Source organism: Apis cerana, linkage group LG14 (genome assembly GCF_029169275.1).
Source record: "Apis cerana isolate GH-2021 linkage group LG14, AcerK_1.0, whole genome shotgun sequence".
Taxonomy (NCBI): domain Eukaryota; kingdom Metazoa; phylum Arthropoda; class Insecta; order Hymenoptera; family Apidae; genus Apis; species Apis cerana.
The window spans coordinates 2211512-2224605 of record NC_083865.1 but is presented as its reverse complement, the minus strand read 5'-3'; the positions used below and the strand labels follow the sequence as shown (position 1 = coordinate 2224605).

The 13094-nt window shown below is 23.8% G+C and overlaps 4 protein-coding genes across 9 annotated transcripts; 2 read left to right on the top strand and 2 right to left on the bottom strand.

Annotated features, from left to right (window-relative positions):
• Positions 1-21: 21 nt before the first annotated feature.
• Positions 22-1105, bottom strand: LOC108004456 (RNA-binding protein 8A). The gene is made up of 4 exons (XM_017067383.3): positions 963-1105; positions 678-824; positions 285-546; positions 22-190 (listed from the first exon to the last, which is right to left on the bottom strand). Exons 1-4 carry the CDS (start codon positions 1021-1023, stop codon positions 160-162), a joined length of 501 nt encoding a protein of 166 aa, XP_016922872.1. The 5' UTR covers positions 1024-1105; the 3' UTR covers positions 22-159.
• Positions 1106-1820: 715 nt separating this feature from the next.
• LOC108004458 (testis-specific serine/threonine-protein kinase 3-like) lies at positions 1821-3410 on the top strand. 3 transcript variants are annotated; one of them, XR_003696217.2, is made up of 6 exons: positions 1821-1976; positions 2071-2240; positions 2407-2556; positions 2619-2900; positions 3025-3204; positions 3271-3335. XR_003696217.2 is itself a non-coding variant. In XM_017067387.3 (6 exons), exons 1-6 carry the CDS (start codon positions 1821-1823, stop codon positions 3379-3381), a joined length of 1041 nt encoding a protein of 346 aa, XP_016922876.1. In that variant the 3' UTR covers positions 3382-3410. The 3 variants fall into 3 exon arrangements, 2 of the variants coding, with proteins under 2 accessions (XP_016922876.1, XP_061941179.1); XM_017067387.3 differs by having other exon boundaries at positions 2619-2892; positions 3271-3410; XM_062085195.1 differs by having other exon boundaries at positions 3025-3308.
• LOC108004457 (glycerol kinase) lies at positions 2929-6647 on the bottom strand. 2 transcript variants are annotated; one of them, XM_017067384.3, is made up of 10 exons: positions 6268-6647; positions 5691-5949; positions 5384-5601; positions 5057-5257; positions 4868-4978; positions 4545-4801; positions 4231-4436; positions 3996-4133; positions 3854-3931; positions 2929-3777 (listed from the first exon to the last, which is right to left on the bottom strand). In XM_017067384.3, exons 1-10 carry the CDS (start codon positions 6346-6348, stop codon positions 3680-3682), a joined length of 1647 nt encoding a protein of 548 aa, XP_016922873.1. In that variant the 5' UTR covers positions 6349-6647; the 3' UTR covers positions 2929-3679. The 2 variants fall into 2 exon arrangements, 1 of the variants encoding a protein (XP_016922873.1); XR_003696215.2 differs by lacking the exon at positions 2929-3777 and having other exon boundaries at positions 3851-3931; positions 3996-4137.
• Positions 6648-7221: 574 nt separating this feature from the next.
• LOC108004469 (zinc finger protein 578) lies at positions 7222-12877 on the top strand. 3 transcript variants are annotated; one of them, XM_017067412.3, is made up of 12 exons: positions 7222-7916; positions 8617-8849; positions 8960-9133; positions 9300-9488; positions 9589-9917; positions 9993-10234; positions 10321-10501; positions 10573-10810; positions 10894-11034; positions 11114-11233; positions 11314-11469; positions 11525-12877. In XM_017067412.3, exons 2-12 carry the CDS (start codon positions 8628-8630, stop codon positions 11756-11758), a joined length of 2226 nt encoding a protein of 741 aa, XP_016922901.1. In that variant the 5' UTR covers positions 7222-7916; positions 8617-8627; the 3' UTR covers positions 11759-12877. The 3 variants fall into 3 exon arrangements, with proteins under 3 accessions (XP_016922901.1, XP_028519857.1, XP_028519856.1); XM_028664056.2 differs by lacking the exon at positions 7222-7916 and adding an exon at positions 7962-8186; XM_028664055.2 differs by lacking the exon at positions 7222-7916 and adding an exon at positions 7962-8309.
• Positions 12878-13094: the final 217 nt, after the last annotated feature.

The following is a 13094-nucleotide window of genomic DNA, read 5'->3' as shown; positions in this document are numbered from 1 at the left end:
AAAATGATATTAGAAAATGAATTTTCTGTAAACTATATTATTTCCAATATTTTGTTTTTTTTTTACAATATTTGTGAAATACAAAACAATCTTCCTTATTTAAAGTAGTTATACATAGAGGAAATAAAAGTTATTTTTTTAATAATTATTGTTCTTTTTTCATCGTCTTCGGTGACTTCTCTTTTTAATTCTGTAAATAAAAGAATTGATTTGTTAATAAAATTTAAACAATTATTATATTTTAAATGAAATTTTTATATACTTTTAATTAAAATATATCTTACTTCTTTGGTCCTTTTACAAAACACCAATCAACTGAAATAGGTTGTCCTAAAATTTCTGTTCCATTTAAAGCATCTTTTGCTGCTTGAGCTTCTTTAAATGTTTCATATTCTACTAAAGCATATCCTTTTAAAAAACCTGTTCTTCTATCCAAATTTAAATGCAAATTCTTTATTTGACCAAATTCTGAAAATTTATCTTGTATATCATCTTCTTGAGCTTCTTCATGCACAGAATTTATAAATAAAATCCAACCTTCTACGGCTAAAAATTATAAATATTTTTTTATAAAAATATTAAGTATTTTTATTTTATTTTTAAAATTTTATTTTTTTTTTGTAATTATAATTACGAAATATTTATTTAAAAATAAAATATATAAAATGTTTTCTTACATCTTTGTGGACCTGGTTCATCATCATCTTCTTCAACAACGTTCATTGATTCATAATGACCAACATCATCACGAGTAGATACTAATTCTGCACCGTGTCCTCTACCTTTTCTTCTTTTCGCTTTTTCTTTTAAACGTGCAATACCTTCTAAAATACGAAAATAAAAATATTAAAAATAAGTATTTATGAAAATATTTTAGTCAAATTAATTCTAATTTTAAGAGGTTATAACAAATGACGCTTATATATAACCATAAAATTATCTTAAAAAATAATCAAACTTACGATCGTCTTCATCATCCACTTCAAATTCTTCTGCGTTATCAATATCTAATACATCTGCCATAATTAAATTATTATAAGTTTTCCTTTAATAAATATGTAAGCACAATATTTCTAATAAACGAATCAACACGTAAGCTTGACTAAATGCCAAATAGCGTGTTTACGATTTTGGACACAATATATAATATATAATCATTAAGTATACATTATTTAGATATATTGAATATATTTATATAATTAATAAATTGATAAGTGAAAAGAATGCTGATCTAATTGATTACTTTTAGAATATATCCCGACAATCAATTTAATCATATTGTATATTTTATTTTTATTTATTTAATTTAATATAAAAGAATAATTTTATTCTAAATAATTAAAATAAAATTTGTAAATATATATAATTTTTTATTGTGAAAAGAAATAAATTAATAGTAAGATGAAACCATTTTTAAAAATTATATATTATAAATAAATAAATATATATATTTATATATATTTAATTTTTCAAAATTAGTTTATAATTTAATTACTTTTCATGAAGTAATAACAATATCAATAACAATAGTACTTCAAATGTTCGTAAGATCGATGTTTTAGTTTTACTATATGAAGAGCATCGCGCCAAATTTCAATCCATAGTTTTTAAATTGACAAGTTATGAAACTCCAATTTTTTCAACTCCAACATTTTCTTCCAAAATTTATTAGAAACATGTAATTTAATAAATAAAATGACATCATTGCAAGTATTAAAATTAACACAAGAATATGAACAACCATAAACAGTATAATAATGCATACATATATGTATATTCATTATGAATTTAAAATGTTACAATAATAATTTACATATAAAATGGCAACTGCACCCATAACAGATAATTCTCCAAAATCTTTATTAAAACTTGTGGAAGATAAAAATGACAAATCAGAAAAAAAATTAACCATTCTTGAATCACATGGATATACTCTTGGTAAAACAATAGGTGCCGGTTCATATGCTACTGTAAAAGTATGTTATATGTATAACATATGTATTAATATTACAAGTCAATTATTAATAATCATATATCAATATTAATTATTTATAATTGTATATATAAAAGATAGCAAAATCTGATCGACATGATTGTCAAGTAGCAGTAAAAATTGTTTCAAAATTTCAAGCACCTGGTGATTATTTAAAAAAATTTTTGCCCCGTGAAATTGAAGTTGTCAAAGGTTTAAAACATCCAAATTTAATTCGTTTTCTTCAAGCGATCGAAACAACTCATCGGTTAGTCAATTTATTATTTAAAAAAATTATAATACATATTTTTTTTACTAATTATATTTAATAAATTTAATAAATTAAAAGATTTAACATTTTAATATTTATATCTTCATTAATTATATTTAATAAACATAATAAAAATATATTTAATAAATAATTTAACATTTAGCGTTTATATCATTATGGAATATGCTCAATGCGGTAGTTTGTTGGACATAATAAGACGTGATACATTTATCGATGAATTTCGTAGTCGTCGATGGTTTCGGCAATTATTAGAAGCTATTGATTATTGTCATGGACGTGGTGTAGTACATAGGTAAAAATTTGATAAGAAATGTTAAGTACCGTCACATATTTAACTACATTATTTTATTTAAGAGACATCAAATGTGAAAATCTTTTGATGGATCAGAATTTTAATATTAAGTTATCTGATTTTGGATTTGCACGTGGACAAATGAAAGCAAAAAATGGAATTAATCCATTAAGTGAAACTTTCTGTGGCAGTTATGCTTATGCATCACCAGAAATATTAAAAGGTGTTCCATATTTACCTCAACTATCTGATGTATGGTCCATGGGCGTAGTTCTCTATGCAATGGTTTATGGTCGACTACCATTTGATGATACAAATTACAGTCAACTACTAAAGGTACCCAGGTACATTAAAAAAGAAAAAAAAACGTAATAGAATCTAGATTAATTTAAAATTTTATTCATATAATGGTGCCATTTAAATAAGATTTTTATGATTTTCTATAATATTATTTTCTTCATAATACAGCAAGTACAAAATAAAGTTGTATTTCCTAAAGAACCAAATGTATCTCAAGCTTGTCGTTCACTTATCTCACGAATACTTGTTCCACAACGAATACGGATGAATATTGATAATATAAGAAATGATACGTGGCTTGCTGAATCTCTTGTTACAGTTGAAACCTCCACTACTGATATCCCAATGGTAATATTTATTTTTCATCCTTATATTTTATATTAATTCTTAATGAAGTTTTATATAATTTTAAAGGATACTTCTACAGTACGAAACGTAAAAAAAATAACAAATGAAAGGAACAAAGAAACAAAAAATAATACAACTGATATTGGAGCACAAATTATCGATAAACGTCTAACATAAACATTCCAGATGAAAACCATAGATGTCCAAATTTGAAATAGGTTCCTATTTTATCTTCAAGCAATATTTTTTCTGATTTTTCATATTTCATTTAACATTAAAGTTATCACAGTATTATGGCACATTTATTTATATTTGTTCTTTAGTTCATTTTTTACTTATAAATAATATTACTTTTACAAAATTTAATGATCAGTATATCAATATCAAATAATAATCTAAATATTTGTTAGCAAACAGGACCTGCCCAAATGCATTAGTTGAGATAAGTACAGTACATGGTACTGTACTCGTTCAGTCATAACATAGAATGATATTTTGCAATCATAAGTAAAAGTAATGTACTTATCATAAAAATACCTGGAGCAGTTGCTTTGTGAATATTTTTTATATTATCTACAAAAAAAATGATCTAATGTTTTAGATAATTTAACAAAATCAATTTTAATTGAAAAAAAAGGAAAAAACATACCATTGGTATTAGAATCTGGTTCCCAACCTAAACTACGATCAATAGCCATTTTCCATTGTGAATATAATATATCTCGTTCTAAATAAAATTTGATTATTTTCAATGAATTAAATATAAAAATTAGAAAAAATTAGTAACATACCATTCTCAGATATTGAAGGTACAAAGATATCACTTGGTACAGCAATATCAAGTTTTACATCCCATTTTCGTATACCATCTGCATTTCCTGCAGCAATTGCAACTCCAAGTGCAGTAGTTTCACACATTAAAGGCCTCACTTTCTTGTAAAATTGTTCAATTAATCAGATTTCTTTTAATTTTATTGTTTTTTTTTATTATAAAAAATAAATTTTTATGAAAATTAATAGACTTACCAACTGGAATTCCACAAATATCTGCTTGCATTTGCATTAACAAATTATTAGTAGTCATAGCACCATCTACTAACAATTTAGATAATGTTAAACCTGTGTCTTCTTTCATAGCTTCCAAAATGTCTCTTGTCTGAAAACAAACAGCTTGCAAAGCTGCCTTTATAATATGAGTACTATTTGTATCTTCAGTAATTCCACATATAACACTGAAATGTTAAATACTTTGCAAGGAATATGTGATAGTAAAATTAATTACAATTTCTATTTCCATATTATGACATAATTACATAATATTACATTATTATGTAATTTACCTTCTTGCATCTTTCCTCCAATATGGAGCATATAATCCAGCAAATGCAGGTACAAATGTAACCCGATTATCAGTTGGAATTTGTTCAACAAGAGATTCAGATTCTTTTACATCAGATAGTATTCCAAGATTATCTTTTAGCCATTGAATCACAGCACCAGCTATAGCTACAGACCCTTCAAGAGCATATATTGGTGCTGCTTGTGGTCCTAATTGATAAGCAACTGTTGTCAATAATCCATGAGATGAATCTACAATCTTCAAAATTATTTATTAATATTTAAATTATAAAGAAATTTTGAAGAATAATAAAGTTAATCTTACAGCAGTTCCAGTATTGTATAAAAGAAAACAGCCTGTGCCATAAGTGCTTTTTGCTTGTCCTTTTTGTAAACACATTTGTCCTACTAATGCTGACTGTTGATCACCTAAACACTTTATATAAATCAATATTTATATATGGATAATTACTATTTCATTTTGATTAATATATTAATTATAAAAAATGCCTACTCCTGATATTGGTACACCAGATAAAACTTCATCTTGTATGTAACCATATATTTCTGACGAACTACGAATCTCTGGTAAAATTTCTGGAGGTATATTAAAAAATGATAATAATGTTGGATCCCATTTTAAAGTTGTGATATTCATTAACATTGTTCTTGAAGCATTTGTAACATCAGTGGCATGAACACCTCCAGTTAAATTCTAGAACATATATATATACAATTATTTAATAACAAATTTTATTTTTATAATATATCTTTTATATAAAAAAATACTATATAAAATGTATTAATTATATATTTTAATAAGTAATTGAACTGAACTCACCCAAATTAACCATGAATCAATTGTGCCAAACATGCATCGTTTTAAATTTAGAGCCTCACGTACACGAGGTACATTTTCTAACAACCATTTTAATTTTAAACCACTGAAATATGGACTAATTGGTAAACCACAAAGTGGTTTCAAATAGTTTTTATTTTGATTACGTATTTTTTTTAATATATCATCTACAATTGAAGTAGTTCTCATATCCATCCATACTATAAAATAATGAATATAAATTTTACTTTTATTAATAATAATTATTATTAAAAAACATAAAAATAAAAAATCTTGTGTTAATGATTACCTATAGCATTATATAATGGTTCTCCAGTAATAGAATCCCATACAACTGTAGTTTCTCTTTGATTTGTTATACCAACTGCAACTATATCAGTAGGATCTATGGTAAGCTGGCGTAAATTAAATATAGTCTGATTAAGACATTCTCTAACTGCTTTTAATATTTCTATAGGATCTTGCTCAACCCATCCTTCTTTTGGACATGTTTGTGTTATTGGAACTTGATGATATGTTAATACTTCAGCTGTATCTGCAGCAAAAACCTAAAATAATTTGTACATTATTAATAAAAATATAATAACATAAAATAAAGAACTTTATATAAATTATAATTTTATTCATAATTTTTACAAAAAAATAATAAATTACTAAATTTTACTAAAAATAAATTTAACAAATTCTTCTTTTAATTTTTAATGTAGAATAATAATAGAAGAAAAATACATTCATATTTTAAAAATATATTTCTTTATTAATTTTAAACATTTTAAATCATTATTAATTATAATTATTATGAATTAAACTAATTTAATGATATAAATTAATGATAATAATGACAATAATTATTAAAAATTTAATACCAAAAATCTAGCACTACTTGTCCCTTCGTCGATTGCACCGACGAGGGGTCCATATCTACTTGTCGACTCATTTTTGTTCATTTCATAGAAGACTGTTTGAATACTTGTTATTAATTAAACCTTTTGATTTATTTGTTGACAACCGGCAAATTAAATAATTAAGTGTCACAATCATGAATATGAAATAAATATGAATGGTTTCAATTTAATATTAAAATAAAGAAATTAGATAACTACAATAACTTTTTTGATAAAAATAAGTATCCCCAACTACGCGCACGTTGTTGGCTGTTTTTCATCGATCGCCTTCGCTTTAAAGAATAACAATTTCCATGCACCGATGTTACAAACTGATTGTCAGTTTTCATTTATGATTATATTTAACATAGAATGGAGCATTACTATTTAAAAATTGGCGGTGTTTCATTAACTATATCGTATTTTGAATGTCTATCTATAGAAAGAAAAAAGTAAATATAAAAGAAACATCGTGATTGGTTCATGGAAACATTCTTATAGAATAAAAAAAAAAATTACTCTTCTATAGCAAAAATTTTCACAAATAGAATTATTTATATAACCCATGGTATTTGACATATCTACAATTTATGTGCTTTTTTTTATATTATATTTATTTCTTTAATACATTACGAATATAAATTTTATATATTTAGATGGGAAGCTAATATTTTAAATATTAATATTTTATATTATTCCACAATAAAATATTAAAAAAATTTTATTATTATTAATTATTTTTCTTTAATTTATATAATAATATCAATAAATCAATAATAATAAATCAATATACTTATAATTTGATAAATTAACTTTATCTATATATTAATTAATTTATAGATACACGATTATATGTATATCTTTTATTTTTTATATTTAAAAATTTTGGAATTTTAAGCAGATGTATTATCAATTAAAAATGTAATGTGATCCTGTTAAATAATTTCTTTTTTTATTCGAAAAATTAAATTATACAATGTTAATTAATATTATTATAACTTATAATTATAATATAATTTGTAATTCAAATAATGAAATACACTTATTATTATTTAAAATGACAATTTAAGTTCACCAACAATAAAATTCAACATAAAATTCCCTGAAAATTTATGTAACAGATATTAACTTCAAATATGGTTACAATTTAATTGAAAGAACAAAAATAAAAGTGTTTTATATTAACTACGATACATTTCTATTAAATTTAAATTTAAAAAAATATATATATATAAAAAATGATTAAATAAATTTTAAATAAAAATTAATTTTTATTAATCAAAATGTTTATTTTTTAATATCAATATGTTCAAATGTCAACGGATTTTTCAAAATTTTATATATTTTGGAGGGACTGAAATGCTGTAAAATATGGCTGAATTACGCGTAGAAATGATCCGATAGAGGGCATTCGACGCGTGCATACGCAATCGCGTTCCTCCACCTAACGCGAAGGCGACATCGAATTGTCGTTTACGTTCTAAAAAGTGGCAACCATTTCGAAGTGTATTTTTCGTTATACTTTCGTCGCAATCATCCACCCTACCTGTCATGAGGACTTAAATGGCATCAAAACCCATTTGCCGTTTTGGTCGCTGCCAATCGTTCGAACGGAGACACGAAAATTTCAAGTCAGTGCTGGCAACTTTTTACATTTATTATAAGGCTTCATTTTGACGAGGAACGCAGGCAAATATTTTGTTTACTGTTCCTCACACGTTATTGTTAGGGTTATTGGATTTTAGCGGTTACTTATCGATGCGAGCAAAGAACAGAATGCTTCGTTGCATGGAACGACGAAAGCAATCTTGTCAGATGCTTCATCGCATTATTTCTTATTCCTTTACTTATAGAATGAATCGTCGGATACGTTATTGTTCAACAATGCAACAATATCAATGGTTGCTTTCTTCTCAGTACACATCATATGCTGTTACATAAGGAGAGACCATTATAAAAATTTTATTTTAATGAATTTTATTTTTGCTTATATGAAAATTAAAAATTATTCTGCGAAATACAAAGTACCACAATTATTATTTTTAAAATATAATTCACTTTATTATGTTTAATATTTTCCTTTTTTCATTTTTAATATTTTAAAATTTTTAAAAATATAATACCAACAAATGTTGATATAAATTAAAAATGAATAGAATTAAAGAAAATATATATATACATATATATAAATATATATATATATATTTATTTATATTAATATATATATATATATTTATATATATAATATATAATTATAAATATATTTATTATTATTCTATCATATTTTTAAGATTGAAATCATATTTTTAACATACGTAATTATATTTACAGTTGCCAAAAAGATGACAGCTGATTCAGAAAAAGATAGTACTCATTGTTTAGTATGTAATAGTAAAGTTGGTGTATCTACTAGAAATAGTATACGAATCTTTAATGAAAATTCTTTAACATCATCTGAAAAACCACTTGTAGATACTATTTGTACTGTCTTAGAAACAGATTTAAATGAAGAGAATGTACATTCTCTTGTTATATGTAAAAAGTGTTATAAATTATTTAATGAGGTAAATGAGATATGAATTATTATATTTTTAAAACAATATGTTATTATATTATTATGTTATTATGTTTTATAAAATTATATATAAAGTTAAAATATAATTAACATTTGCAGATTGATGAACTTGAAAATCGACTATCAGAAATAAAATTAGAATTATTCAATAATTATAAAAAAACTATAAAAAAATTATCTGATATTCAAAATGAAGAAGAATATAATGATCACGATTACATAGAAAACATAGAAAGTCAAGATACAGATGGAGAAATTAAATATATAACAAAAGTAATATATAAAATAAATTCATTTTAAAATTAATTAGATTAAAATTAATTAAATTAAAATCTAATCTTAATATTAATAATTATATAATTTAATAAATAATATATTTAATATATTAAAATTAAAATATATTAATTTTATTATAATTATATTAAAATTTAATGTGAAGGATGAACAAGAAATGCAAGACATGGAAGGAGAAGAAGAAAGATTAGAGGAAGAAGAAGAAGAACCTTCTTGTGAGCCAGAGGAAATCATTCTTAAAGTTGAACCTATACCAGAAACAAGTAATGCTGAGGAAAGAAAAAGGATAAAACGAACAAAAATTACACCAAAAGTTGAACCTTCTCAAGAACGAGTAATTATCATATTACCAATATATATTACCATAGAAATATAAATATATAATAATTTATATTAATATAATAATATTTCTTTATTTTTCATTTGTTTTTTAGATTGTATCTAGGGATGGTTCTACATATACCTGTTTGTTATGTACAAATGAAGAAGATAAAGCTGTAGGAGATGCAAAATCTATTATTGCGCATGTAAGAAGTATGCATGAAACTCGTTTATACATTTGCGATATATGTGGTGATGATTTTAAAAAGAGAAATGAACTATCTGTTCATCTTGATGATCATGTTGCTAAAGAAGAAGGAGATTTTCAATGTGAAATATGTAATAGAATATTTAGTAATTTGCGATTATTTAGAATTCATAAAAGAATACATTATCCACAAGTAAAATCTTGGCCATGTGAAACTTGTGGTAAACGATATAGGTAAATACAAATTGCAATTTTAATTAAGTTATATATATGTTAACTTATGTATATTATAATTTCTTATATTTATAGTTCTAGAAATTTATTAGAGGAACATATCAATACACATACAGGTGTTCGTCCATATGTATGTGAAAATTGTGGTAAAGATTTTGCTTCAAAATATACTTATAAAGCTCATGTAAAAACACATGAGATACGACCTCGTCCTTATGAATGTTCACAATGTAATAAAACATTTTTAAGTCAACAAAATCTTAATCAACATGAAAGAACTCATAATGGTGTAAAAGAATATGTTTGTCACCAATGCGGTATATTTTATTTATTTATTTTCCATTCATTTTTTTGTAATATTTAAAACAATTTTATAATATACATAGAAATTATATAATTATAGGAAAAGCATTTGGATCACCACATAATTTGGAAGTGCATAATATAGTGCATACTGGTTACAAACCTTACATATGTAGAGTGTGTGGTAAAGCATTTGCCCGTAAAGCTGAAATTAGAGATCATGAAAGAACACATACTGGAGAGAAACCATATCAGTGTGAATTTTGTGGAGCTACATTTAGGCATGTTTATTTATATATTTCTTAAATGTATATTAAATGTAAAAATAATTTATATTTTTATAATTTTTTAGTCAACGATCAAATTTGCAATCGCACAAACGTGCAACACATTATAATGATAAAAGGTATAAATGTGATGATTGCGGAAAAGGATTTAAACGGCGAAGATTATTAGACTATCATATAAAAGCAGCCCATACTGGTGAAAGACCATACAAATGCGATATATGTACAGCAACATTTGTGTATCCTGAACATTTCAAAAAACATATGCGCATACATACTGGAGAAAAACCTTATCTTTGTGAGGTATTTAAAATCATTTATTTAATATTAACTTAATATTTTATTTTTATCTGAAATTTTATCTGAAATTTCATATGAAATTTTAGGTTTGTGGAAAAGCATTTAATAGTCGAGATAATAGAAATGCACATCGATTTATACATAGTGATAAAAAGCCATATGAATGTCTTGTATGCGGAATGGGTTTTATGAGAAAACCTTTATTGTATGCTCATATGCAAACTCAGGTTGAAATGATATGATATTATAATAAAATTTTTTTTTTTATCCAAGAGTTTTGATACGAATATTTATGTAAATTTTTAGGGTCATTTAAATGATACTATTGTGGTTAATCAACCGCGACTCACTACAGAAGATGATCAAGTTATAACAATTTCTGATGGTAATGTGGAATTTTTAGTGGATGAGGCAGAAAATGATCAAGTAATAAAATATATTTATTCTTTTATTTTTTATGTTATGGTATATTTATTAATTTTTTCTATATTTTTTTTGTTTTTTAGTTAGATGAAAATGACTTATATGTGACAGAATTAAAAGATCATGTTATTATACAACAGCAAAATGAGGATCAAATGTATAATGAAGAAGATGTATTAAATATTTCAAAAGAAGAAAATGTTGCAGATGAAGAAGTAAATCATCTCGCTGATGGAGAGGTATATACATGTTCAAAATATTTTGATATAATAAATTAAAACTTCATAATTGTAGATGAATTTTGTGGAAAATGAAGTAATGGAATGCAAAGTTGAAGATTCAGAACAAGTAGAAGAAGTATACAATTATAATGAAACTGAAGACGGAGAAACAATAGTTGTACCAACTATTTCAGAATATAAAGAAGAAGAAGATGAAAAAAATGCCGTTCGATTAGTGCAAATTCGATTTCCAACATCAGTTGGTGGAGAAGGCCGAAGTTGGTTAAGCTTAGTACAAAATACGTGAATTTTTGTCATTATGTATCATAGCTCTCTGATTAGGAAATCGCTTTTTTAATAAATCTTTAAATCAATATTAATAAAAACATATTAATATACATAAACGAGTGGATAAAGAAATATGCCTTACACAAGATGGAAGTATGACATTACATGATACAAATGCAATTTAATTGCAATATCATGTGATAGATTCATATTTATTTATGTGTATGAAGTTATATTATTCTTCTCATAAACAAATAAATAAAAAATGATTCTAATTCTATAATTAACATAACATAACATAAATGGCAAAAAAACTTAAAGCGGAGAATATTGCATCACGTTTAATATATTAAGCATATATTTAAGTTTCATTTGGGAAAGATTTTTCTCAATCAAAGATGACGCAATAGAAAGAAATTTTATTATAGGGCAAACATGATATTAAAAAATAATATACAATTGGACATCCGATATAACTATTTATAAAACCAGTCAGTAGTATAATTTTAATTGTAATTTAATTCTTTTAAGTCGCGTTTATGTTTATGTTTCTTATTTCTTTCATATTTTATAATGATTACTGCATGTATTAATAATACATACAAAATAAATTGATGAAAAGTGTAGTAGTTGGTTTCAAAATGAATTAAGTATATTAATTTGAGACAGTACATTTTTGTACATCTTATAATAATTCTCATATTGGCGTAATTTTCTAAATGTATTATATCCATTTTCCTGATATTGATATTTTTTTATGCATTTAACATAAATTATAGTTCTTAATATTTAATAAGAAAATTTTTTTAAGATTAAAGTAATTAAAATTTTATAAATATTATCTTTAACTTATGTTTAACATTGCTTCCATAATTCTTTGAATTAATTTAATTATTTTATTAAATAAAATTCCAATGAAGAATGTTTATTACTATTTTTAAAATTTTGAAATAATATGTTGCATCATTTATATGTAATATGTTATTGTATACATCACATAAAAAGTTATAAAATTAATACTATAAAATGATGTATCGAATATTTAATTTCTACGTTAAATTTCTATTATTAGTTAACTATTATTCTTTATAAATATTAATATAAACATGTACAAATAAATAAAATTATAATGTTCTTAGATATTGTTTCTTTTTTTTTTTACTTCTTCTTTAATAATTAATGTTGCGATGATAAATAAAATCGATACATATAAATCAAATTTAATTTGAGATTGAAAATGAAAGAATATAATAATTCAAATTCAATTATTTAAAGATAATTCATAGATGTTCATTAAATGAATGTTGGAATCAATTCTTATATTATAATAATAAATGATAGAAGTCAATAGTGCA